General features: G+C 40.1%; 1 protein-coding gene across 2 annotated transcripts in view; it reads left to right on the forward strand.

Annotated features, from left to right (window-relative positions):
• SLC9A2 (solute carrier family 9 member A2) overlaps positions 1-27,335 on the forward strand; it is a 95,239-nt gene that overhangs the window by 48,601 nt on the left and 19,303 nt on the right. For both annotated transcript variants that reach the window (XM_032255566.1, XM_032255565.1), the window contains 3 exons: positions 16,785-17,002; positions 17,633-17,835; positions 26,467-26,556. In XM_032255566.1, the coding sequence (XP_032111457.1) occupies positions 16,785-17,002; positions 17,633-17,835; positions 26,467-26,556 (511 nt within the window). The remainder of the gene's footprint in view (positions 1-16,784; positions 17,003-17,632; positions 17,836-26,466; positions 26,557-27,335) is intronic.

Raw genomic sequence — 27,335 nt, forward strand, 5'->3', positions numbered from 1 at the left:
AAATTAGCTGGGCACAGTGGTGCGTGCCTGTAATCCCAGCTACTCAGGAGGCTGAAGCAGGAGAATCACTTGAACCAGGAAGTGGAGGTTGCAGTGAGCCACAATCACACCACTGCACTCCAACCCAAACAACAGAGTGAGACTCAGTCTCAAAAAAATAAAAAATAAAAAAATAAGCTAGTCATTGCAAATAGTATACCAAACTAATAAACGTGTCTTTAAATAAGATATTATCAGTAATGTAAACATTTTTGCATCAAAATTATCATGTGTACCCATTATTCTGTCATGACAAATGCAGGTTGAGATTCACATTAGGGTGTGTTTGTTCTCAGAAGTGACACCCTCTTTTCTAATGTGGGGTAATTAGTATGCCATTCAAAACCTGACCGTGTGTTCCTTCCTTATGGTGTAGATCACAGATGTGCGTGCCCCGCCCCTCTCTAAAGTGCACTGTGTGCACTTACACGTTGTAATTACTGTATGTACTTCGGTCCCGGGGATACAGCATAATGATGCAATTAAAAATGCATATCTATACACACCTCTTTTATAGAACTAGTCATTTTTTCTGGGCTAAAATTATACTGAGTTTAGAAATTCCTATCATACTTTATGCTAATTGCACTCTCTCTTTTGCCATTTATAAACCAATTTTAAGGTTAATGGGAGTAAACGCACCTGATGTACTGAGAATGCTCGGTACTTTCCCTTGTTATCTTAAGAGAAATAGGCAGCTCCTGAGAAAGGAAACTAGGCAGAAAGGACAGGCAGCTCCTGGGCAGGGAGAAAAGTTAAACTGCCTGTGGAATGATTTGTAAACCAGTTGTGAAACTTGGCCTTCCTGAGTTTTGCCTGCTCTCCGACATCTCACCCTCCTTTGCCTTCCTCCATCCATCCTTCCTTCTCCTTCCCTCTTCGTATTGCCTTTCAGAGCCTGTAACCCTCTACATTAGCTTTGTTGCCTCTTGGGCAGCTTGTTCTAGAAGGATGTCACTTACTTAATGAGCAGGTAGTTACTAGATGAATTTAATGAAAAAGAAACAATCTTATGAGTAACAGAAGATTTTGGTTTGGGTTAAAAATGAAGGAAACTTAGAGGAAAGCACGGGACAGGATTTCAGTATCTTGATTTCTTTGGAAAGATGCCAGAAGCAATGCACCTCGGGTGTTCATAAAGTCTACTGTTGCTGCTACTTAACTTTATCATGAAACTGGTTTTATAGGCTTTTCGCTGACAAGTAAATTAAATAATATGACGTGAAGTCTTATTTTGTCTTACAAAATATTTGGAGAGATGTCTTCTGAGCATTTTTAGATTTGGTTTTCCTTTTGTGGTCCTTCCTAATACTCCAAAACCTAATATAATGTTAAAAATGATTTATGCTTATTTTTTATTATACATTCAGAAGGGTTTTTAGATGCAAATGCTGACAGGGTAGATGCAAGTCCCTATTTTCTAATATTATTCTACTCATTTCTGTAAGGGTTATCACTGAGTTAAAAATGAGGAAACTGAGGCCAGCACAAAAAGATTAAATGCCAATTTATTCAGCTCCCGGCTGAGGTTCCATGGTCCCAGGGAAAGAGGCCAGGAAAGTCACACCTGACTCTTCTGGGCATGGGGTTTTCTAGGGAGTGAAGGCGTTTGATTGGTTGTGGGGAAACAGGGCATGGTCGGGGCAGGCTACTATTGGTAGGTAGGTGGGATTTTCCAACGGTGGGCTAGGTGCCTAATGCAGAGCTTAGTGTTGAGTGCAGAGTGGTTTTTCAAGGCGGGCTAGGCACCGAGTGCAGAGATTAGTGCTGAGTGCAGAGGGGTTTTCCAAGGCGGGCTAGGTGCCGAGTGCAGAAGTGGGCGTGTCCGAGCTCCTGGTGAGGCAACCGGCCTTACAATTTCTATACTGGAATAAATTATTGCAACAGGGAAATGTGTGTGTGTGTGTGTGTGTGTGTGTGTGTGTGTATGCATGTGTGTGCATACACGTGTGTTTCAGAGCTTCCACAGCACCAGAACTAGAATTAAGGGGAAATTTCCATAGTCTCTTAAACCAGAAACTTCACATATCTATAGCAATGGACAAGTTTGAGTATCAAAGCACTGTAGCAGGGGATGAGAGGCGACTAATAGTTATTGATTTTAGAAGTTCTTGCCTTGACTCATATGTTTTGGACTTTATATTCAGAAATTGCTTACAGTCAAAGCACTGTTGATTCCTATGGACAATGGTGTATTTGACCTCATTTTACTTTCTTTACCCAAGGACACTAATGGTTGGATAAACTGATCACTAAAATTCAGGGCCATTACAGAAATCAACTTAAGTCGAAGTTTGTTATCCCCTTTTGAACTTCAGGCTCCTATCTGATCCTCCCCTTCTATCCCACACAATCCCCTAGGCTCTAATAAGTGGGACATTGGAAACACAGTGACCTGAAGAAGGAGGGGCATGCTTGGCCTCCACAGCAGCAAATTTTGAAAATCGCTAGCTCCTACTTCAGATAGGAGAGTGTTCAGATAGCCCAGTGTTTTTCAGTTCTATTTTGATGGATTAATAATTCCTTAGTATTTCTTTCCTTAAGGGTACTTTCTAAGTAGTTTCTATTTATTGTTAATTATTCTAGAAGCATTATTGCAAAGAAAAGAGAAAATAGTGATTATTAGTTTCATTCTTATGAATAAACAAATTGAGGCCCAGATGGACAAAACAAGGCTGCCAGATGACTCAGTGGAGAATTAGGTCTGACCCTGCATCTCCAGGTACCAGGCCAGTCCCGTTTATGTGCAATATCCCCTAAAAGATGAAGAAGGAGGAGGAGAAGGAGAAGAAAGAAAAGAAACAGCACATCATGATGCAAAGTTGAAAATGAGTAAATTTGTAGCAGGAATTTCCAGAATGGTAGGTTTAGGAATGAAATCCAGGAGTAGGTCCAGCTTGCTGGACTGAAGTAGTCGCTGGTGAAAGTGTGAAGAGCATATGCTCTCTTTGTCCTTTTTTTCTTTGTAGGAGTTGTCATCTGTTTAAAACTTTGAAGACAAAATAGGAAAGCATATCTTTTTTTGGCCTATTCTAGTTCCTCTTGGTTTACCCACACTTTATAGTATTTAGGAGACTATCTCTTCAAGATCCAAGGGTGTTAAACCATAGCCCTGCATGCCAGAATAACCAGTTCAACATGTTTGTGTCCACAAAGATTAAAATTAATAAACACACAACATTGTAGGACATTCATAAAACATTATATGATGCGTCACGTTTATAACATGCTTTCAAACACAATGCCAATTGACCCTCATGTCAGCGTCTTGAAGTGTGAAGAAGAGCAGGAAGAGAGTTTGCAGAGAAGGAACGGGGGAACCAAGGCGAGAGCCTTAGATCTCTGGCTCCCTATTTCTTCTCTTCTCACTGTGTCATTGCCTTGACAAATAATAGTTTTACTTTTAATTATGGTGTGTGCTTTCACTGATAGCTCTGACTGGCAAAGACTGACCACTTTAAAATCCGGTATGACCACCCCAATAAGCCTGGGGTGGAAGGAGGAAAGGTAGTAAAATGATGTCAGAAATAAAGTGATACGAAAACAAAGCATATACCCCTGAATTTCTTGGACATATTCAGGGAAAAGTAAAAACAATGAAAGGAACAAAGAGCTTTTGTTTTCCATTGTATACCTTTGCCTAACTATAGGGTAAGACCAGTAAAGACAAAAAGGAATTGGAAATCATAAGCCTTAACCTAGAGAAATGTAAACAATTCATGAAATTATTTGTATTTATTTTTATAGTTTAAACTGTTTACTTTAGTAGATTCAACCCCAGAAAGAAACAAAGTATTTTTGTTCCTCCTTCAGGAACAAAAATAGTAGGCTGTCACTTCTTTCCTGGGCCAAACAGGGTGGCCACCAGCCACGTGTGGCTTCTGAGTACTTGAAAGTAGGACTGAGTTGTGTTGTAAGTTTAAAATACACAGCAGAGGCTGGGCATGGTGGCTCATGCCTGCAATCTCAGCGCTTTGGGAGGCTGAGGCGATTGGATCACTTGAGGTTAGGAGCTTGAGACCAGCCTGGCCAACATGGCAAAATCCCATCTCTACTAAAAATACAAAAATTAGGCAGGCATGGTGGTGGATGCCAGTAATCCCAGCTGCTACTCAGAAGGCTGAGGCAGGATACTCGCTTGAACCCCAGGGAGGTGGAGGTTGCAGTAAGCTGAGATTGCACCACTGCACTCCAGCCTGAGTGACAGAGCGAGACTTCATCTCAGAAAAATAAATAAATAATAAATAAATAAACCCAGCAGATTTTTAAGACTGAGTAGGAAGAAAAGGATTCTAGAGGATCTCATTAGTAACTTCTATACAGATTTGATGAAATGACAATGTATTCGAGATATTGAGTTACATAAATATAGTCTGAAAATTAACTTCAGTTTCTTTTCATGTCTTTCACTGTGAATACTAGGAACCTGCAGATTACATATCCAGCTCCTGTGATTCCTATTAGACACTGTTCTGAAGTGCTTACCACTTAAGTGTTTGCTGCTTGGGTGTTTGAAGACATGGTGACATATGTTTTATTCCTTTTGATGGAGTAAAAAAAAAATGGGCCATGAAAAGATGAGAAGCTTTGATGGTAACTGTGCTCTTTATAAAGAACATTTCTTTGAGAATGGGGAAGTTTAGAAAGAAAATAAGGAAGGAGAGACTGAAGGGAAGTTGGAGGTTCTTGTGAAATGGCTTGTGATAATTAAGATGTTAAAGCCACCTTGTGTAAAAGAAAAATGTTTCCCTAGGTCCGCATTTGGGGATTTTGATATAAACATCCTCAAAATCTAAAGTGGGAGGGAAAGTTATGACTCCTGCAGGAATGAGAAACACACTTTAAAACAGATTCCCTGGGTTGAGATTTTATATATATATATATATGGCAAATTGAAGTTGTAAACTTATACAATATTCAGTATTCAAAATACAATATTTTCTTGCCTCATCTTCTTAGGGGTAAAACACCATTAAAGACATTATTTTCATCTCTGCTTTTATCTGTATTTACTCTGCGGACTGACTGAAGATCAATAGAGCCTCTATATTAGGGTCTGTAGGTCTTTATTTTAGCTAATCTCAAGATATTGATTTTTGACGGAGGCAAAATAAATCAAACAAACAAAACTCATTCTAAGTAAGATTATGTATTCCATTCTTAAAGATTATCAGGGATAAATTATGAAGCTAGTCAGTCTTCCCTCAACTTGTCACGTGTGTCTTAGTGTCTTCTGGTGTTTATCAAGTGGTCAGGGTAGTAAAGGAATAATTAATATATCGGGTATTCAAGGAATAGTAATATAAGTTTAAGTGAAACACAAGCAGAAAAGTTAGTTTTCTAGGAAAAATTGATACAATGCATAATAAATCCAATTGGTTCTGTACTTGATTGGCTTATGAAAATCAATTCACTGCATTCTTAGAATGATATTTAGCTAAAAAGAATATTGATATTGCTTTACTTGTTATTAGGATGAATCATACCATTGCTTTTCTCCTTCATTACAGATAACAGGGTAGATTTTAGAGGTACATTGGGAATTCTTTAGACAAGAAAAAACTTGGTATTTGCTTGCTAACTTTAAATTACACAGAACTTTCACAATTTGCTCCTGAATTAAGAACTGATTCTTCAAGATCTATTTGAAGTGGATATTTTTGCGTAACTGAAAATGCTGCTATCACTTTGCCTTTCGGACTATTTCTTGACTGTTCTTTTTTTCTTTTATCGTACTTTAGGTTCTGGGGTACATGTGCAGATCATGCAGGATTGTGGCATAGGTACATACATGGCAATGTGGTTTGCTGCCTCCATCTTGACTGTTCTTTATGTTTATTTTTTAAAAATGGTAATAGCCCTGCTGGCCTATATTTCAAGAATATTGTAGGAAATAATGTTACTTTCTGGTAAGTGTAGGCCAAAATATAAAACAGAATAATAAGCCAGAAATGTATAATTGCTGAGAAATAATTACCTTTTCTTTTTTAATGAAAATTGTTTCAGAAAAACTGAAAGGAAATGCACACTTACCACCCGGCTAGTACTTCTGAGTATGACACACTTGGAAACATGGATTACATTAGTGTTTCAGCCCCTTCATGAGGAGGTTAGAGCCGGGACTACAGCTGTGGAGGTCAAGGTTGGCTCTTCCTTGACATGATACATGTCTCAAGGAGAACTTTCTCCTTGCTTGAACAAACCTCAGTTTACTTCTCAGCAATTCTCTGGACAGAGGAGAATGTATGAACCTCAGGTCCTCCTGTGTTGGCTTCTGGGGTGAGGAGAGGCTGCCTGCAGCTCCTCTTGATGCTGTGGCATTTCTCTTGTGTACCCGCTCCTGCAGCTGCCGCTTTCCCTTACCACAATCCAACATGAGGTCTGACTTTGTCTGTATTCCCAGGGGACCTGGCCAAGTGGCCCCGCTTCTGTCTTTCCACATGTGTCCTCACAGTTAATCCCCCGTTATTTGACGTACCTTAAGTCACCTGCCATGTTTGTAGCCAGGAGCCCGGCTGAAACAGTAGAAAGAAGCTCTGTGTTAATGAAGGAAGCCAAACTCCAACCGGGTTCAGCCAGAAAGGAGTGATTTCCTGAATCATGTGAATAAATACAATTTTGAGAGGACAGATGGGATTTGGCCTTAAGGTGATGGAACAAGGGACTCCTATGACTGCCTAAGCATTTTTCTCTGTCAACTTTGTGCCCCTTCATGAGAAGGCTTCCTTCTCATAGGTTAGCCTTCTCCAAAGCATGGAACCAGGGTCACAAACAAATCAGGCTTTGTATCTCCACAACTCTGTCACTGAAGAGTAAAGTGAAATTTATCCTGCTGGGTCCTGTTGGAAAACAATTCAGAGCAAGCACTGTGATTGACCCAGGGATCTGAAGAACTGTCATGGGACCAGACTGTTTCACATGACCAGCCCTGTGACATGAGAAGTAAGGTTTGTTACCAGAAGAAGGCAGTGAACTTAAACTCACTTTGAGTGAGACCGCCATCCCAATCTGGGCTAACTACAAGTTAGCAAGGAAAGCTTGATCCTTTATAGTAAAGTATAGTGGGATGGGCATGTTGTTGATGCTTGGGTTGAAGCCTCAGTGATGAAGAGAGGGACATTCTGGGTAGAGGCAGAGGTGTACTTGAAGGCTCCAAGGTGAACTGAACTCCAGGTTGGTGAAAAGGAGGGGCCCCAGTCTTGCCCGACCTGTTGTGTGCTATAGGCAGGTGGGAGCCTTTGGAATCTTAAAGGAGAAATGATACAATTGTATTTCTGTTTTATGTTAAATACATGATCGTAGTGCTCCCAGAACTTCTTTATACCTTGACACTTACAACCAATAAAGTTCTCATGGTACTCTGGGTGAAAGCTGTAGGTCACAGCCCCAGACTGACTGGCTGCCCTAGAGCTGAGGAATCCTTGATTAAGGAGAAGGATCAGGAAATGCTGCTGTCAGCAGGGATAAGGTACCTAGGTAAAGACTCAGGCAGGAAAAAAAATGTGTGAAGATGCCTGCACACTAACCAGTCTAGGCAAGAGAACACAGGGACCTGCACCTAGATCCAAGTCATAAAAATTGAGAGACAGGAAGGAAGAACAGTTGGCAAATGTAGTTAAATCCAAATTATTCCTCAAATCCCATGTTAACCCTTATGCTCACCCTCCAATACAATTTTAAATAAAATGACTCAAATTTCAGCTCTTTTTTTCTCATTTCTCCTTCCTCTTCTGAACCCTTTGCCTATACTCCCACTTGCTGTCTTAAATGTTAATGTATTTAGGAACCATCTGGAAATGTCATTACATGGACAGAATCCCAGGCCTCAGCCAGAGATTCTGACATAGGTCTTAGATGGAGCAGAGGCATTTGCAGTTTTCCAACATTTACACGTGGTCCACCAACCATACTGCTCTAATACACATGCTAGGAGCTGTAAGAACTTCCAGAAAGCAGTAACTCATGCTGATGTTTCTAGGACTCACGTAGAACCACAAAGCATTCCGTGTATATATCTGATGCAGGATTGTTGCATGCAGGTTTCTCATATCCAGGCCCCACTTGTAGCCCACCTCCAACACAGGCCAGGAGTCCTCCACCTGGAAAACATCAAAATGTTGGTCAAATCTTCCTGCCTCTCTGAGGCTCTTCTTAACACTCCCCAGCTAAAGTGGGTAGACTCCATGGGACCCTTGACGCCTGTGCTTCATGACGCTGTTGATGTTGAGTTGTGATCCTTTGGTGTTCTCTCTCCACATAACCACACTTGCTTTAGGTGCCAATAGGTTATCTATAAATATTACTTGAATTGAACTGAAAGCAGTAATACAGGAGAAAAAAGATGCAGAGAATTTATGCAATGGACAAGGCTTCTTGATTAATACAGGATTTATGACAATTTCAATTTACCCTATTTCATTTTTGATATTTTAAAAAAGATTGTTCAGTTTTTATGATTGGATCCTGTTTTAAAAACAATTTTTGTTTTCATTTTTTCATATACCAAACTCTGTTTCTTTTGGTTTTCAGGTTTTCTGTAAGAAGTAATTCACTGCATAGTACGTTCATGCTCTGGAATAATTTAATTTACCTCACTTGAGTGAGTACTTTATTCTGAGAGCATGCAATGCGCCCTGAGTCACCACAAGACCTGGCTTTAATCAATACAGAAAAAACTTTTTAATGGGTCTTCATTGTTGCATATGCTTAGCATTGATTAGCGGGATAGGCTTTCATATGTGGCAATGCCTTAATTGAGAATATACAGATATTATTTAGGCTATGTTTTCCTGCAATTGAATTCATACTTTTAAAAATCATATAGAATGGGAGCAAGACTGTAACCAGGTTTTTTTGGGGTGCTGGTGAGGCACAGCTCCCCCAAGAGAATGCTGTGGAGCCTCCAGTTTCTTTCTTTTTTTTTTTTTTTTGAGACGGAGTTTCGCTCTTGTTGCCCAGGCTGGAGTGCAATGGCGTGATCTCGGCTCACCGCAACCTCCGCCTCCTGGGTTCAGGCAATTCTCCTGCCTCAGCCTCCTGAGTAGCTGGGATTACAGGCATGCGCCACCATGCCCAGCTGATTTTTTGTATTTTTAGTAGAGACGGGGTTTCACCATGTTGACCAGGATTGCCTCGATCTCTTGACCTCGTGATCCACCCGCCTCGGCCTCCCGAAGTGCTGGGATTACAGGCTTGAGCCACCGCGCCCGGCCCAGTTTCTTAAAGAATAGGCAATGGGACCACTGCAGGTAGTTGTATGCTCGTAAAAGTAAACTATCAGACCCAAGAAGTGTTGTAGAAAGGTGATTTTATTTAGGTAGAGAAAAGAGAAGGAAAGGAGAAGAAGAGAAAGACTTCCATGAATAGTGAGAAGGGGATTCCAGAGGGGAAAATCCGGCCAAGTGTGTGGACATGGACTTTTATTTTGGGAGGATCCCCCACGTGCTCCAAGACCCTGGGCCAATGAAAGGAGTTCCTTAGAGCTTCCGCTGGAGTGACTTTTAGTTTCTTACCAGGCCCGCGAAATTCAAACATAAACCGTTAAATCTCCCAGATAGAAAGAGATGGGAGTGGGGCCTGGCGCTGGGAAATTCTTGCCCTTAAAACTACGCCCCCTCATGGACCCAGAAAGAGAACATATTCCCTCATTCCCCTCTTTGAATAGGAAAATTTAAATTTTGTTGGAATAGGGGCATTGATTCTTTTTAACTACTTTCTGCTGAAATGGGGCGTAGAAGGGGCCTTGTAGTTGATTTTTTTTTAGAGGGGAGCATTTTAGGGGTGCAGGTTGATTTACAGTTTACAATAGAGCTTATGAGCCAAGGACATTCGGGGTTTTAGCGGCAGGATTAATTGTGACCTTATGGTTTTATAAGAAATGAATATGACCAGGTGGTAAAGATGAGAGGCCCAGAGTTATAAACGAGGCTAGGAGAGAACAGAGCCAGGTTTTTGAAGGTTTTTAGTCCTGTTTTTTGATTGATTTTTATGTTTAAAATAACACTTAACTGTTTTACAAAATTTTAGCAGCATTTTTTTTTTTTTTTTTAGAAAGAAACAGGTTTTTCTTCTTTCTGTTGTTAGCAGATTTAGGGCCCTTTTATTTTTAAAGTTATGGCAGCTGAAGAGTTAAGCTGGTTTGCAGAGAGAGCTGCCTTTTGCGGAGAGAATTAGCAACGTTTTTTTGTTATTAATTAACTTTTGAGGTAGCTTATAGTAACTGAATAGAGGTAGTAACTTTTTTAATACCAGCACCAAGTTTTTTTTTTATTATTTGAGGAATAGCAAAGTTGAGGGTTGTAGTTTTACTAATGCCAGAGTAAATTAGACTTATGAGGAGTTACTTTTTTGAGGATTTTGTTGGAAAAGAAGATGTATATTTTTTAATGGCTTGCAGGTGTATGAAGGTTTTTTTTTTTTTAACTTTAGGCTGCGGAGTGGAGTGTTTACGACTTTTTTTAGGAGGTATTTATGGCTTTAGTTGAGTGTGATGAATTTATGAGTTAATTGTTTAATTCTACACAGTTCAGATTGTAGATAAAGCACTCAGGATCTTCATTAAACTAGACTTAGCCAGCATTAATTGAACTTGTACTTGGTGCCATTGTAGACACAGACCATGCTAAGCATTAGTCCATTGTCTAATTCTGGTAGAAAAGAAATAAATATCTGTAGAAAGCAGGTTAATAATGGAGTCATGGAGTAATACAGAAAAGAAGTATCTGTTAGAATTTTCTATTCAGAAAATAGTCAGATGACAAATCATTTAAATAGAAAGGAAAGTCTATTTCCACCCCACCTTCCCTGGGGTCGGGGGAAACTCTTTTTGAGAAATGTCTATTAGCTTGCCTGTATTTTCCTACACTGTATTTTGATTGATATACTGATAAAGAAAACCTCAATTGCTGGTGTAGGTGAAAACCATTATTTATAGTGCTCTCCCATCTCTATCTTTAAATTGGTGATGATCGTCATATATTTATGTTAAAGTGGGGCAAGATAATAACATAGCAGGGTGCATCTGTGAAATCTGTGCATGCCTCACCTCCACACTGTCCCACAGAATAGTACCTAAGACCTGTCAAAATCTGGGCATGCTTCGGGATGTGAAATGGGCAATAGATATAGAGAAAATATATGCCTATTGCACCACCATTCCTATTAAAGATTCATCCATGTAGTCATTGATGCAAAATATATGCCAGATACTATGCTAATCAAGGCAACACTTTTCTTTTTCCTCATGGAGCATCCAGTTTGGGGAGATAGACATTAATTATGTGATCGAAATTATAATTTCTCATTTTTCTTTCCAGACTATGAAGTTGAACTCCTAAACATTAAGTATGGCAGGGCCATTGAGCCCTAACCTCTTTCATCCTCATCTCTTAACGTTTTCAACCTCCCCTCCTCCAGCAAACAGACTCATCTGGCGGTTTCCTGAATGTACCGCCCTGTTTTTTTCTTTTATGCCTTTGATACAGCTGCTGCTTTTTTCTGAATTACTCACGTCCTCTTTTCCTGATAGGTGAGCTTATCCATGAAGATGTTGCTCAAATGTCCTCTTTTGTGGCAGAAGTCACCCTTTGCTTTCCTGCAGGTCCATAGCATCTTCCTTCTCCTCATTCTAGCACATACGGTGTTGTGTTCCAATGATGTCTTTGTGTCTGTTTCTACCCTTAGACTGTGAACTCTTGAAGGCAGAAATTGGGTCTTACTTGCTTTCATCTTCCTAGATCCCAGCACAGAATTTTTCTCAGGATGGATGCTCAGAAAATGTTAGTTGATGTTAAATTGCACTTCACAAAATCATGTTAACTAGGTATGGAAATTTAAGAATTTAGAGAGACATGCATGGAAAGGTCGGGGGCAGGGAAGATGATTAAAAAACATGAGCCAATAAAAGTGGTGCTGTATTAAGAATATTGAAGGATAGTAGTTTTATTTTTACACTTTAGAATTAAAAAACTTAACCAGAATTTTCTAGAACATTGAGTCCATTTTTGCTATTATTTTGTTGGTGACAGTCTCATATTGATGTCACAGAATGAGGATGTGAGGCTGTGGGCTTTAGGTATGAAATCCTCATGTGTTCATGTGAAGGAAGAAATCTTCTTTCTTGCTAGTGTGGTGGCACTGTGATAATGCTGTGACGTGACACTGTACCCAAGGACTATCCTGGCCACATACTTCAAACCCAGTAAGGTCAAGGACAGTCTGATACTATCTTGCACCATTCTCCAGCTCTGTAAGTTTCCTGTGATTCTTTTGGAGAAATGGAGACTCATATATACTGTGAGGGTGATGACTATCAGCTCTAGAAGATGACCTGGTGGAGTGGGCAGAGATGATTTCATTCTTTCTATCCCTAAGAGACTGTTTTGCCTGTACCTCTCTAGTGTAAGGGATAACTTCTGATGTTATTGAAGGTGAGGTGGTTTGACTTCAGATCAGAGTACATGGCAACAAAAAAATCTCTTTGCAATAAAGACACCTCCAGACCTTTGTTTGAGGGACCAGGTGACTCAAGTTGTACACGGCAGATCAGAATGGGAAGACTGGGAATGTTTCCCCGAGGCCCTGAGGAGCCTCAGTGCCTCAGACATACACATACTTCCTGAACAGGACACCACCAGATGCTGGAGCCTGTGATACCCACCAGGGTGTCTTTTCTTCCTGTTCAGTGTCTCACTGAGGCCAGTAGGAAACTGCACTGAGTTGCAACAAGGGGCCTGGCTACCATGAGCATCAATCACTCCTGGTATCATGTTAAGGATACAAAGCAATGGAAAATGATCCCATGGACAATCATGTTAAATTAATTCCTTTTTTATTCCTACACCAAAGCTACATTTTAATTGTTTCTAAATAGACACTGTTAAATTGCTCATTTAACAGTGTCTGAACTGTTTATTGGGCAAAAAGTAAATGATACAGGCAAAAAGTAATCTCTAGTGATGAACTGGAGATTACTTTTTGCCTGTATCATTTACTTTTTGCCCAATGAATGATATGAACATAATTTCAGAGGAAAATGTTTAGAACATTTAGGAAAACTCTCCTTGTCAGCCTTTTAAAATTACATTTTTGAATGACTCAAAAAAGTCAGCTCAAGAGGGAGAGAATGGAATGGGGTTAGTATGAGGAATTATCTCTGTAGCTGACGTTTTGTTTTAAAAAATACAAGTGACAGGATAAGGCTGGGTGGTGGGTACTTTGGTGTTCATTACTTTACATATTTGTCTATAAGTTTAGGTGCTTTATAATAAAATCCTTTTGAAGTATATTTTGTATAAGATTAGAAAATTTAAAAAAGTAATATGGCCATTCTAAATTACTTTTTTTACAAATTTTCTACCTGGCAACATTTTTTTCCACTACATGAAGTACCTAAAATAGCAATATTTTTGAAAGGCTCGTAAGTGTGTGTTTCTGTATACATGTCTTTTTTTTTAGTTTGTATTGGACAAATTTTACTTTTTTTTGAAGTGGAGTCTTGCACTGTCACCCAGGCTGAATGCAGTGGCACGATCTAAGCTCACTACAACCTCTGCCTCCTGGGTTCAAGTGATTCTCCTGTCTCACCCTCCCAAGAAACTGAGATTACAGGCACCCACCACCACGCTCAGCTAATTTTTTGTATTTTTAGTAGAGACAGAGTTTCACTATGTTGCTTAGGCTGGTCCCTAACTCCTGACTTTGTGATCCGCCTGCCTCGGCCTCTCAAAGTGCTGGGATTACAACTTTTTAAAGTCTAGTTAAAGAGAAATTAGGCCAAAATATGAAAGATGAAGATTTTCAGGAATGTGGGTAACGAGTGATTTATATCTGGGGGAGTGCTGACGGGATGCCCGATATTGGCTTACTGGGACAGATGCCACTTTCTAGCCTGTTATTCCAGTTGCCTTACCGGCTGGAAGAGGTTCCAAGATTTCATATCAAGTCAGTGTGGCAGAGTTCTTGCTAGCTTCTGTCATCCAACTGCATGCAAGCAGCAGAGGCCATGCACATCTGGGCCATGCACTTAGTTGAGGATACAGTTTAGGGGAGGAGAATGCAAGCACCTGGTAGGGGCTGAATAATGGCCTCAAAGATGTCCCTAAAGATGTCCACATTCTAATCTCTGGAACCTGCTAATTTGTTACCTTACAGGGCTAAAGAGACTTTGTGGGTGTAATTAGGTGAAGATCCTGAGATGGGGAGATTCCAATGGATTATCTGGGTGGCCTTGATATAATCCCAAGAGCCCTTATGAGAAGGTGTAGAAGAGTCAGACTCAGAGAAGATGTGGTTAGAAAAGCAGAAGTCAGAGGGATGTGGCATGAGCCAAGGAATGCAGGAGGCCTCTAGAAACTAGTGAAGGCAGCGGACAGATTCTCTCCTAAAGCCTCCACAAGGAAAAAGCCTTGTCACACCTTGATGTTAGCCCACTAATGTGATTTTGGACTTCTTCCCTCTGGAAGTGCAAGATGGTAAATTTGCGTTGTTTGAAGCTACACCATTTGTGGTTATTTCTTACAGCAGCCGTAGGAGATGGATACAAACAGGCTTGTGCCTGAGAAAGGATAAGCCACAACTTGGTGGGTAGGGAAGACCTCCCTCCCATCAGAGATCGGGGGGCTCACTGAGAATTTGGAAAGGGTGGGGGTTAAGTCCTCAATAGTGCTGGCTTTGTTTTTGTAGAGAAGAGGTCTTATTATTTTACACAGGCTGGACTTAAACTCCTGGGCCCAAATAACCCTCCTGTCTTGGCCTCCCAAAGCTCTGGGATGACAGGTGTGAGCCACCATGCGCAGCCCAGTTAATGTCTTTAAATCAGGCTGCCCAGATTCATACCCTGGCACCACCATTTATTAGCACTGGAATCTTACATAATCGAACCTCTGTCTGCCTTTGTTCTTCCATTTATAACTATAGGAATGATTATAGAACTTGCTCATAAACTTGTTACAAGGTTTAACTGACATAACCCATTAAATGTGTTTGCATAGTATCTGGCACAAAGTAAAGGTGCTATAAAGTAGATTGACTGTTTTTATATGAGTCCTCAACTATTCAAAGCCTTTGCCATGTGTTTATAGATGTTGAATTTAATTAGCACATTTAATAAGGTCACTCTTTCTTTTGGGAAACCACATAAATTATACATTCTTTACTTATAGAAATCTAAAAGAAATGCCCACATATTCTGGGGACTGTGACATGGTGGTTCAATGTGTGGTCCTTAGATTGATGGAGTCTTTGTTTTGTTTTAATAGGGGCACAAAAATAAATATACCTGCATTTGTTCTCTATGTGAACAACAGATCTGTTCCTTGCAATGAGATGTGTTCATGATTACCTGTTTAGGTTTTAGAGGACGCTTAGGTTTGCATTCTTCTGTATATTCTTATGCTCACAGTAGAAGGATTGCCTTAAGACAGCAGAAGTCTTCTCAGAGTGAGGAGGACCATATGATGGGAGTAGGAGAAGCTGAACTAGGGTCACTGTAGTGCTGGAGTTAGGAAATGCTGAAAACGTTGCAGATCATGACCAGTAATCAGTTTATGGTTATTAATTAGTGGAAGGCAGCGTGGCTCCCTCTAATCCCATCCTCCTGTTTCATTCCACAGAACCTTCTGTAATGAAATTCTTTTGGTACTTTATAGTAACTGTGTCTCCTTAGACCAGAACTACCATGAGCTGCCACCAAGCTCATCCTAAATTCCCCTCTGTGGGTGGCACCTGAGTCAATCAGGGGTAGCATTCCAGGCAGAAAGGAACCCACATGTGTAATAAGGCAAGAAGACAGTAAAGAACAAGTTCAGGGTGAGCAGTTCCATACAGCGGAGGCACATGGTGTGTGCCCAGGTGGAGAGAGGGCAGATGTAAAACTGGAATTCTTCACTGAGGGAAGTGTGTGAAGAGCTTCAGGAGTGTGGACTTGACCCTGGACCTTGATCCTTTTCTGCAAGTGCCATATTCCAGTAGATATCATGAAAGTGGGCTGTGTGGTCCCAAAATTTTGGAAATGTTGGGGAGAACAAGCAAAAGAGTTTCTTTGCTTTAGGAATTCTCAGAGCCTGTTAAAACGTTTTGAATTTCCCAGAAGTGGATACAATAGATACATAGAAATGAGACTCAGAACTACAGATTTAAAAAAAAAAGTGAGGGGGTCTAAAAGATATTCACGGTGAAGAATTGAAAATAGTTGTTGACCAATTTTATGGCAGGGGGCTACCGAGGTGTGACAGGGAGAGAAGCCTAACACAAGCCCATTTTCAAGTACCTGGCACAAAGTAAAGGTGCTATAAAGTAGATTAACTGTTTTTATAGAAGTCCTCAGTATTTTATGCAATAGAATCCTTTTACATAATAGAGGAACAGAGAATATGTGGGAAAATAAATCAGTTTATAGAAAGATCATGAATTTCAAATTTATTTTGGACTCATTTTATTTGAGATACAGAAAGGAGAGCTGATGGTGTTGATGTTCATAGACCTTTAAGTGTGAATCTGGGGTAAGGAAATTGAAGGATCAGAACGCTGGGCAGAGCAGGGTAGTTGAGCCAGGGTTGGTGATGAAGACCTCCGGAGATTGTAGGATTTCCAAGGTTTACATGAAAATCACATTCACCTATAAAAATCATTCGATGATGTAGTCTTGGGCAGAAGAGTAGAGCCATAATTTAGCTCTTAAGTGCTGTCTCTTGTATACTGATTAGGATCATTGTCAGGTTCAATAAAGGCTGATTCTTCTTTTTCAGAATCACTGCTTGTGCAATGACTATGAATAAGTACGTGGAAGAAAATGTATCTCAGAAATCCTACACGACCATCAAGTACTTCATGAAGATGCTGAGCAGCGTCAGCGAGACCTTGATCTTCATCTTCATGGGTGTGTCCACCGTGGGCAAGAACCACGAGTGGAACTGGGCCTTCGTCTGCTTCACACTGGCCTTCTGCCTCATCTGGCGAGCCCTAGGTAATGAGCGCTTGCTTGCTAAATGCACATATGTGACACTCACTCATAGAATGGGGCTTTCCTTTTGTCACTCCCTTTCTGCTGTTGAGGCTTCTTTTTTATTGTCTTTATTCTTTCTTGCCTACTTCTTACTCCTATTCTCTCTTCCTCCTTGACTTTTTTTCCCTCCTTCATCCTCCTCTTCCTACTTTCCTTCTCCTTTTTCATTTCCTTCCTCCCCATTATGTTCTCCCTAGTCCTCCTGTTTCTCTTTTTCCCCCTCTTTCTTGTCATCTTCCTCTGCCTCTTCCTCTTCCCCTTTCCTTCCTCGTCGGCCTCTTCATTTTCTCTCTCTTGCTTTTCTCGTCCCTTCCTGATGTATTATTTTCTTCCCTGGGTATCTTCATGCCCTTGTTATAAGTCAGATTGGTGTGTCTTGTCTTCTCGGATTTCATGTTTTCACCCACAATCCTGGAACAACATCAAAGGCCCAGAGCCTGCTATTACTAGCAAGACAGAAAAGGGGGAAAGGTTTTGCGGTCTGTTTTTAAATCCTTTGCCCCTGTCACAGAGGCACAGAAAGTTAGTCTATGTATTTTTATATTCTGGCCTCACACAGTCTGTTTCCTCTTGGGTTTTCTTTCTGTGCAGGTGTATTTGTCCTGACTCAGGTCATTAATAGGTTCCGGACCATTCCCCTGACCTTTAAGGATCAGTTCATCATTGCCTATGGAGGACTGCGAGGTGCCATCTGTTTTGCACTCGTGTTTCTCCTTCCTGCTGCTGTGTTTCCTCGGAAAAAGCTGTTTATTACGGCTGCCATTGTTGTCATATTCTTTACCGTCTTCATTCTGGTGAGTAGAGTTCTTTCTCCTTTGACCAGGATGGAGAAAATCATTCAGAATATTGGATTCTGTTTACAAGATGCAAAGTAGGAAAGGTGTGTTGAAACTTTGGTAGTTAGTAACTAGGGAAAATGATATTTCCTGCCTGGATTCATGTCACCAGATTGTTGAGAGGCCTTAGAGATTCCAATTTGGTCACTTGGCCTACACAGAGAAATTATTATTTAAGGAAACTAAATGAAGTGCTCTAATGTTACGACTGGAAACTTAGGAACTGCACTTGCTAATGCTTATTATTTTTCTGACTTAGTGAATGCACTTGTTAAATGCCAGCTGTGCATAATGACCTTCCAACAGCTATTTGACATGAGTTGACTGCCTAGCAGTGACTCCCCTGAAATGAGGAACAGATAAATGCACGTTTCAAATTGGGAGGCAGAAAGTGTGGTGGACCTGTGTCCAGATCCTGACTTTGAAAGTGAATCAGTTTCCTTGAGTTAAGATGCTAGCTCTTAGAAGATTATATTCATTTATTGAATATTTACGGGACTCCTGCTAAGTGCCAGGCAGTGCTCTAGGAGCCAGACCATAAACAGACTCCTGTCCCTGCTGCAGAGCTTACATGTCAGAGGGGCTGGTAGCACTAGACGAGAAACAAAATAAGCAAATCATAGAGCATGTTAGAAGGTGATAAATGTTATACGATAAGGAAAGAGCAAGGAATCAAGCATGGTAAGGGTAAGGTGGTGGGGGAGGCATGTTACAATTCCAACATCAAATGGTCATGAAAGGGAACCGTGAGAAAAATGACATTTGAGCAAAGGCATGCAGGAGGTGGAGGAATTAGCTAAGCCCAAGAACAACCCAGGCAAATGCACTGAGGGATCAAGTGTGCTCTGAAGGCACTGTGCTCTTGGCCAGTGTGGCTGGAGTGGCACAGAGAGTGGGGTGGCATGTAGGAGAATGAGGTGAGGCAGGTTCTGGAATCCTATATCATGCAGAGCCATGCAGGCCAGTGTATGAAGCTTGGCTTTTCTCCAAGTGAAATGGAAGCCAACAGAAAGTGTCATGCAGATGCCTGATATGTTCTGATTTCTTTTGTACAAGGATCATGCTGGCTACTGTGTTGAGACTAGACTGTTGTGAGGAAAGGGTGGACATAGGGAATCCAGCATGGAAGTCCTGCAGTCATCAGGCAGGACCAGGCTGGTGGAAGTTCAGTTGGTGAGAAGTGGTAAGATCCTGGAACACATTCTGATGGAGCAACCTCTGAGATTCCCTGATGGATTCGATATGTTGTGAGGGAAAGAGGCATCACCCACAACTCCACAGGTTTTGGCCTGAGCAGCTAGAAGGATGGTCTTGCCGTCAATTGAGAAGCGGAAGTCTGTGCATGGCAGAAGTAGGGGCAGGGAGATTGTCAGTTCAATTACGGGCATGCTGCCTTAGGGGTGTCTGTTAGACCTACAGTGGAAATGTGGATGTGGCAGATACGAGTCTGGAGCTCAGGAAAGGGGCTCTCTGGCCACTAGCAGAGAACTGGTATTAGAAGCCATGAAGCTGGATGTGCTTGTCAAGGGAGTGAAAATACATATTGAAGAGACCACAATAGAGGACTAAGGATTGAACCTTGGGGCAGCCCAACCTTAAGACATTTTCGGGAAGAAGGGAGCATGCATAAAATGTTGCCTTTCCATTAAGAATTATGTATTCTTTCTCAAATGTCAACTTGTATGTTGATGGACTGATTACTAAACTTCAAATATGTTTTTCTCCCTTTAGGTCACTATATTTATATGATAAGCTCTTCTAACCTGGTATTACTGAGTTTAAATTATCTTCAGAAATAGGATTTCATATGACATATGATGCATTATTTGATATTGCTTATCATGAGAATTTTCACATTGCTTGAATCGTGTTGCTAATAGATGTAGTTTCTTTATGAGGCACACTATCATGTTATCAGAATATGGTCCTGTTTGTGGAATTTTTTTTTTTTTTTTTGAGACATAGTCTCACTCTGTCACCTAGGCTGGAGTGCAGTGACAATGATCTTGGCTCACTGCAACCTCTGCCTCCTGGGTTCCAGTGATTCTCACACCTCAGCCTCCCTGAGTAGCTGGGATTACAGAAATGCACCATCACACCCAGCTAATTTTTGTAGTTTTAGTAGAGATGGAGTTTCACCACGTTCGCCAGGCTGGTCTTGAATTCCTGGCCTCAAGTAATGCATCCACTTTGGCCTCCCAAAGTGCTGGGATTATAGGCATGAGCTACCACCATGACCAGCCATGGGATATTGAATGAAGAAACAATTGTGATTCCTTGGACTTTTCAGTTCATTTTTTTCCAGTATGATTGGTAATGCTATTTATATCAAATATAAGCTATTTCTCATGTTTTAAATTTATATTTAAAATTGGAGATGGTGGAGTACCGTTATATAAAGTGCAGTTTTAGAGTAAGGCTATTGTGGGTTGATATTTTAGGACTGCTTTTTGCAGCCTCTGTGGGCCTCAGTTTCCTTAGCTGTAAAACCTAGACAATGGTACCTCCCTCTCAGGCAGTGCAGAGGAAATACATATATAGAGTATGACACCTGACACAGGTTTTCACCTCATGATTTGTCATGTTTAATGTGCAACTTTATGAAAAATTGTAACCAAAGAAAGAAAAAGATAAGTTCTTTCAATATACTTTTCTTTGGAAGGAAAAATAATTAGAGTATTATAATTATTATTTAGTTAATCCCAATAATAATAAGGCAGATCTCAAGAGTTCTGTAAATGTATTAAGTGGTTAAGAAGTCCATCAAGTGGCAAGGTTGACCAGAATTCAAGAGATAGCAGCCACTTTTGCACATTAGTGATGTCAATTATAAGTCACTGGGCAGAACTGTGAAGCATCTGTGGGTTTACTATACTTGTAAGCTAACAAGTTCACCTGCTACTATTTCATGAATGCCGCAGTAGACTCCCAAGTCAGAGACAAAGGACTTTATTGTCTATGACAAAAGCTGTAGCCAGAGCCTTGTGTTGGCTTGTGTCAGTTTTCCACACCTCCTTGTCCCATGGGGGTGACACAGGGGACACATAATGGATGTCTGCACATGTCATGGGCTGCATTGCAGGAGGAGGACACTGAGTTTGAGGACATATTGCTCTCTCAGAAGGGTGATCTTACTACATTTCTTAAGAGTGCTCATTGTTTGCAACCCTGAGAAATGGCCCAGGTAAAAAGTAATCAAGGCCTGACATTCTTGGCACCCCCTGCAAGAACATGTGGGGATGCTCAGGACCCATGGTGGGGTAGCCTTTCCCAGCAATTACATGAATCTTTGCTAATTTAGCCTCTCCAACTGGAATGATGTTGCTCACTATTTTATAGATTTTGTGAGGACCCTCAAATGTGCTTTCATTTGTCAAATAAACGGTCAATTTTTTTTCTTTTTTTTTTTTTTTTCGTTGGTGGTTTTCTTGTTTTGTCGGGCTGGAGTGCAGTGGCCCCATCTCAGCCCACTGCAATCTCCACCTCCCATGTTCAAGTGATTCTTCTGCTTCAGCCTCCTGAGTAGTTGGGATTACAGGCGTGCACCACCACACCCAGCTAATTTTATTTTTGTATTTTTAGTAGAGACGGGTTTCACCATGTTGGCCAGGATGGTCTCAATCTCCTGACCTCATGATCCACCTGCCTCGGCCTCCCAAAGTGCTGGGATTACAGGCATGAGTTACCATGCCAAGCCTCATAATTTTTTGTATATATACTGTTTCTTAACGACACCATCTTTATATTTAATTAACATATACCATTATTAGGTGGGATTCCATAGAATTTAGAATACTTTACAACAATCCTACAATAAAATGAGCAAAATGATCAGGCTTTTTTCAGATGGAAAAATGTAAGTGAATCATTTAGAATGTCACAGGAAGAACAGTAAAAGACAATTCCATGTGTTTTTGACGGAGCAGCCAGGTGAATGAAGGTGACACTTAATTTGGTGAAGACTACCTGGAGAGTATTAGGTCTGAAGGGTAGGACATCATGTGTTCAGTTTGGGATGTGGGATACATTTTGGACATGCATATTTGCCTATTAGACTTATAAGTAGAGATGTTGAATAGGCAGTTATATACATATGAGCCTGGAATTTTGGTGAGAAGCCAGAGTGGGAGATATAAATTTGGGATTCCTTAATATATGATTTTTAAAACACATAAGTCTAGAATAAATTATTGAGGGAGTAAGCATAGAAAGAGTATAGAAAAGAAGGCATCTGACAACTGAACCCTGAAACACAGTAATATTTAGAAATCAAGAAAAGGTTGAGGATCCAGCCCAGGAAACTGAAAAGGGTGAACGGTGCAGGAGGGGAAACATCAGAAGGAGAGGGGGAAGGAGAGGAGAGGCTTCTAGCAACTGTGACAAATGCGGCTGCAAGGTCAGACAAAGTGTGAGTGGAGAACACAGCCTTGGATTTAGGGACACAGTGATAAGTGGCCTCTGCACAAGTGTACTTTGGGTCAGTCAGGAGAACAAAACCCTCACTGGCTGGATTCAAGAGGTGAGGGGAAGAGACAGAAATGGGGAGCAACTCTGTTGAGGTTTCTTAGGGAAAGGAGGTAGTGGCCAGAGGTGGGTATCTGTCACAGGATGGCTTCTGTTTCTGGTTGTCAAAGATAAGAGCACGTTTGGATACTGACGGTACAGGAAAGAGAGAAACCTTAATCAGCAAAGACGAAGCTGGAGTTTAGGGGAGAGAGAGACAGGCACAGAAGGAGAAATCAACGTGCAGCATGGGAAGTGCTAAGAGAGAGACACCCTAATGGGGACTGTGAACAGCCACTGCAACACTTTAACGCTTCTCACTCTGCTTATCCCATTCTAAGATAAACACTGTTTGCACGACTGCATTTATTATCTCTGTGACCGAGTGTGTGATGTGAGAAAGCCCTTCCATAAGATAGCACAGCAACAATAGTGATATTTTTCAATATATGAAAATTGTTTCTGCAAGTTTTTCTGGAAATTACCTGCTAAATCAGCAAGGAAATATAAGGCAGTTTCTCTCTCCTCCATTCTTTTTATTATGCAAATATTAGTTCCAAAAACAACACAAAACAAGAACTCATTTTCTTAAAAAATGAGACCAAAAGAATGTTCATGACACTCACATCACAGTAGTATTTTTTGTTGTTGTTTTCCCCTCTGATATAAATGGGAGCTGGGAAATGCAAGGTGGGAGGGAGGCAGAGACGGAACAAGGTGAAAGGCAAATCAGTCACCCTGTTACTCTCCCTGCTCCTGCTGTTACATGACTCTTCCAGGCAGGCCTGAACCTCAGGGGTGGTGTTTGTATGTCAAAGTAAAGGAACAGGTGAAAATTTAATTTGTATTTGCAAATATATTTATTGGTAGTTTGATGAAAATCTAAGGGTTTCATTTTTGTATCCTGTATGGATGGTAGCAAGCTATTTTATTTTTCTAAGCTTTATCGGGTTACTCCCCGGGTAATCTAAATTAGAAATTTTCTAATGTGGGTAAAATAAGATGCTTTCGCAGTCTTATTTCTTTCTCCCTCCCAACCAGACACCCAGGTTCCTAGAATATAACATCCAATCCAATTTGCGTGGCTTAATATGGGATACACAGATGTCACATACTCTGCCTGCAAAATATATGGATTGAAGAAGGGAGGAAAGTAAGACGGGAGGGAGAGGAAGTAAAGCGACTTTCATCAAATAATTCTTAGTGAGCATGACATGGCTATTGCAGGCAATTCAAAGAGAAAAAGGGTGACTATGAAAAGGGTCTGTATACACAAACACATATTGTTTTAGGCTTTCTTATTATAAACTGAAATATATTATGCTTTTAGAAACTTGAGTTGATTGGGGGATAGGCCACACTTTCTTCCTGGAGTGGATCAGTTGTGATTTATTTGTGGTAGTGCATTTACTTCTAGATCATCTGTAGGGTGGAAGGAATCAACATATGGATTGGGGTAAGCCCTGTGTAACTATCTTTATTTTATGTCCTGTATTTACAAAGACTAGTCACTCACTTACTATTCACTAATTGAACGCTGATAGGAAAATAGCACGTGAAACAGCAGCTTGTGTCTTTAGAACATATTATATAGTTTTAAAAATTATATTGATTTTGTCAGCTTTTCCTTGAGCTATTATTAAACTAGTGGCTTCATGGAATCTGGAACTTGGTGAAATCTCCCATCTCTGGGAACCACATGTTTACACCCGTTTTCATTTATGTAAGTTAGAAATTACAGAACATGTGTTGATTGGAAAACTGCTGTTACCTTTTATGTTATCTCAACGTGGCAGACTGATATACAAATAGAACACAAGATGTGTTTTATACCAAATTTGGTCAAAATCAGTTCACACTTCAGAAAGTTAAAATGAATGTTAAGCTGAAAAATGCCCAGAGCTAGACTGATGGAAAAAAAAAATGACCTTCGTTAAAAAATGGATGCGTGTGTGTACATGTGTGTGTGTCTCAGTCAGTTTACATTATCAAAAGTATTCTTAAAGACTGAAAGACATGGGGAGAGATGAGATAAAAGTCAAATCCATGGTAGAGAACATCCCCCTATATAGCTACCCTCTACCCCTGAAATCCTAACAACCTTTCCTATCCATGTATCCTTCCTGCCAGGAAGTAGTGGCCATCTGCTCACCAAGCAAGAAACGGGAATCTTGACTCTCACCCCCTCCTTACCTGCAATATTTTGTGCCAATATCACATTACTTTTAAGTATATTCGCTGACAGTTCATCTTGATGTCTGCAAATCCCCTTTCAGTCTCCTTTTTCTAAAACCTTGTGGTTACATTTACTCTTCCAGGTTAATTTAAAATCAGTCTCTCAAGTTATGTTAAAAGTCTTCAGGAATATGTCACTGGAATTGTATGGTCGATACATATTATTACAATATTGTTATCCCATCTAGGAACTGTGTTTTTTCTGATATCTCAATATGTTCTTTAATCTCCTTCAGTTAAATTGTATAGTTCTCTTTATAAAGGTTTTATACATTTATGATAGGATTTTATACATATATAGAGATAATGGATAATATATATATACATATTTAATGTCCTTTAATCTCCTTCAGTTAAATCGTATAGTTCTCTGTGTAAAGGTTTTATACATTTATGATAGGATTTTATACATATATAGAGATAATAGATCGTATATATATATATATACATACACACACATATTTAGTATTTGGAATACTAGTGTATTATATAACATATTATTAGCTACTAGTGTGTACTAGCATTATATAGATACACACTCTCTTTTTATATGTTTTTTAATTGCTATTGTGTAGCTATTTATTCTGTTACATTTAAAAATTAACATATGGGATGGCTTGGGCATTTTGAATTTATGTTAGTCTCTGTACCAAATTTTCTTGTTACTTTTAGAGGAAAAGAGATTATCTCAGATTTTTTAGGACAAAAATTTGATCATCCAGGAGCAACAAAAACTTTGTCACTTCATTTTCAATATTTATATGTCTAGCTCTTTGTCTGTCTATTCTCAGTTGACTGGGACATGCAGAACTGCTGAACAGAGACAGAGACAGAGAACATCCTTGTATTGCTCTGGCTCTAATGGAAATGCTTGCAATGTTTCCTTTTTAAGTGATATGTTCACTATAGATTTCTGACATATGTCTTTTGTCAGATTAAGGAATTTTTCTCCTCCTAGTTTATTGAATAGCTGATAGTTCTCCACATTTCCTGAGTTCACCCACAACATGCCCAGACTGGCTGCAAGGCCCCTCTCACTGCAGTGCTTTGCTGCACTGTGGACTCCGCTGGGATATGCTTCTAGCATCTCCACCACTGCCCGCCAGCGTCTCCTCTGCTCCAAACTTTCCTTGACCTGCTTCCTGTGCTAGCCCTGTCATCCCTCTTCTGCCTACTTTGTAACTGTGTTTGGAAGTATCTGACTGTATAAGACTACAAAGTCCTAGAACCGAGGTCTTTAACTATTCATCTTTGTGTTTCAAATGCCCAAGACCCTGTTATGTGTGCCGTAGAAGCTTAGTGAAAATTGTTTTAATAGATGAACAAATGAAAGAATCACTGATACATTTTCTATGAATAATAGAGCAAGTAGGTGATTCTTCTGAACTGAATAATACTTTATTATTATTACTATTATTATTTTTATAGAGAGGGAGTCTGACTATGTTGCCCAGGCTGGTCTTGGACTCCTGGCCCCAAGTGATCTGTCCACCTTGGCCTCTCAAAGTGGTGGGATTACAAACATGAGCCACTGCACCTGGCCTACTTTATTATTTTTGTAATTACTTTCTAAGCTTCTTCCATTTCGTCTTTGATTTTGTTGGGACATGGTCCTTTGAAAGTATGCCAGCTATTTGAAAAGAAGGAAAAATTAACAAAAAGTTACATTTACTGTGTTAAATCTTGGTGGCAGAATATCCTTGTCTTTGCTTATCAAAGCTTAGGAGAAGAGGGGTTACTCTTGAATATTAAAATGTAGTTTTAAAAAAATTTATAATACATTTTTTACATTAAACAATTTATAAACTGTACAAATATATATTAAAAACTTAAATTGTGTTTCTTGTTCAGGGAATAACTATTCGACCACTGGTGGAGTTTCTCGACGTCAAGAGGTCCAATAAAAAACAACAAGCTGTCAGTGAAGAAATCTATTGTCGGGTAGGTGTTAAGAGAGGATAATCATTTTAATGATAAAGGAAAAATATTTGAATCAGTCAAAGAGCTTGGTACCACGTTGTCCATTTCCTGAAGAAGAAGGGAAGGCAGGGTGAGAGGGAGGAGGGACTGAAGAAGGTATGTGCTGGGGGAGTGTGGAATAGACATGGCCCCATGGTAACTTCTCCAGGTTGGCTTGCAAAACTTCTGCATGAGTAGAGAGACAAGAAGTCCGCTCTTTTTACTTCCTTCAGCCTGGAAATGTTCCTACTGGGAAATTATTACTGTATTTCATACTTTTCAAAGTTATTAACAAACTGTTATGGGTGAGCAAAATAATCTAAGACTTACCTATTACTCTGATCAGAGAAAGGCCTTAAGGGGGTAAAGAGACCAGCCTTGGTCCCTAAACCTCCAGAAATCTCCTGATCCCCACCTTTTCTTACCTCATCCCTGACTATGTGGAGCGGTGTATACTGCCACATCAGTGTTTGAGTCAATCCCCAGAGGAGAGGGAAACCCTCCTCCATCTTTTTTGCAACATCTCATATCTTCCTTTTGCTGTTGCTTTGCCCCCACACACTTGGCTTTGTTCTATCCTCCACTTGAGGTTTCTGGTTTTTGTTTAACTTGCTGCTTTTTTTTATATTGAAAGATGACATTTCCCCAAGAGCCAAAAATAAATGGAAATTGAAAAAAAAAAAAAAAAAGACTTACTTAATAATGACCTGACAAACATTTCATCAATTTGTTTGAACATGAACTGTTTTATTGCTTTTGGC

Source organism: Sapajus apella, unplaced genomic scaffold, assembly GCF_009761245.1.
Source record: "Sapajus apella isolate SASKATOON/1434 unplaced genomic scaffold, GSC_monkey_1.0 scaffold89, whole genome shotgun sequence".
Taxonomy (NCBI): domain Eukaryota; kingdom Metazoa; phylum Chordata; class Mammalia; order Primates; family Cebidae; genus Sapajus; species Sapajus apella.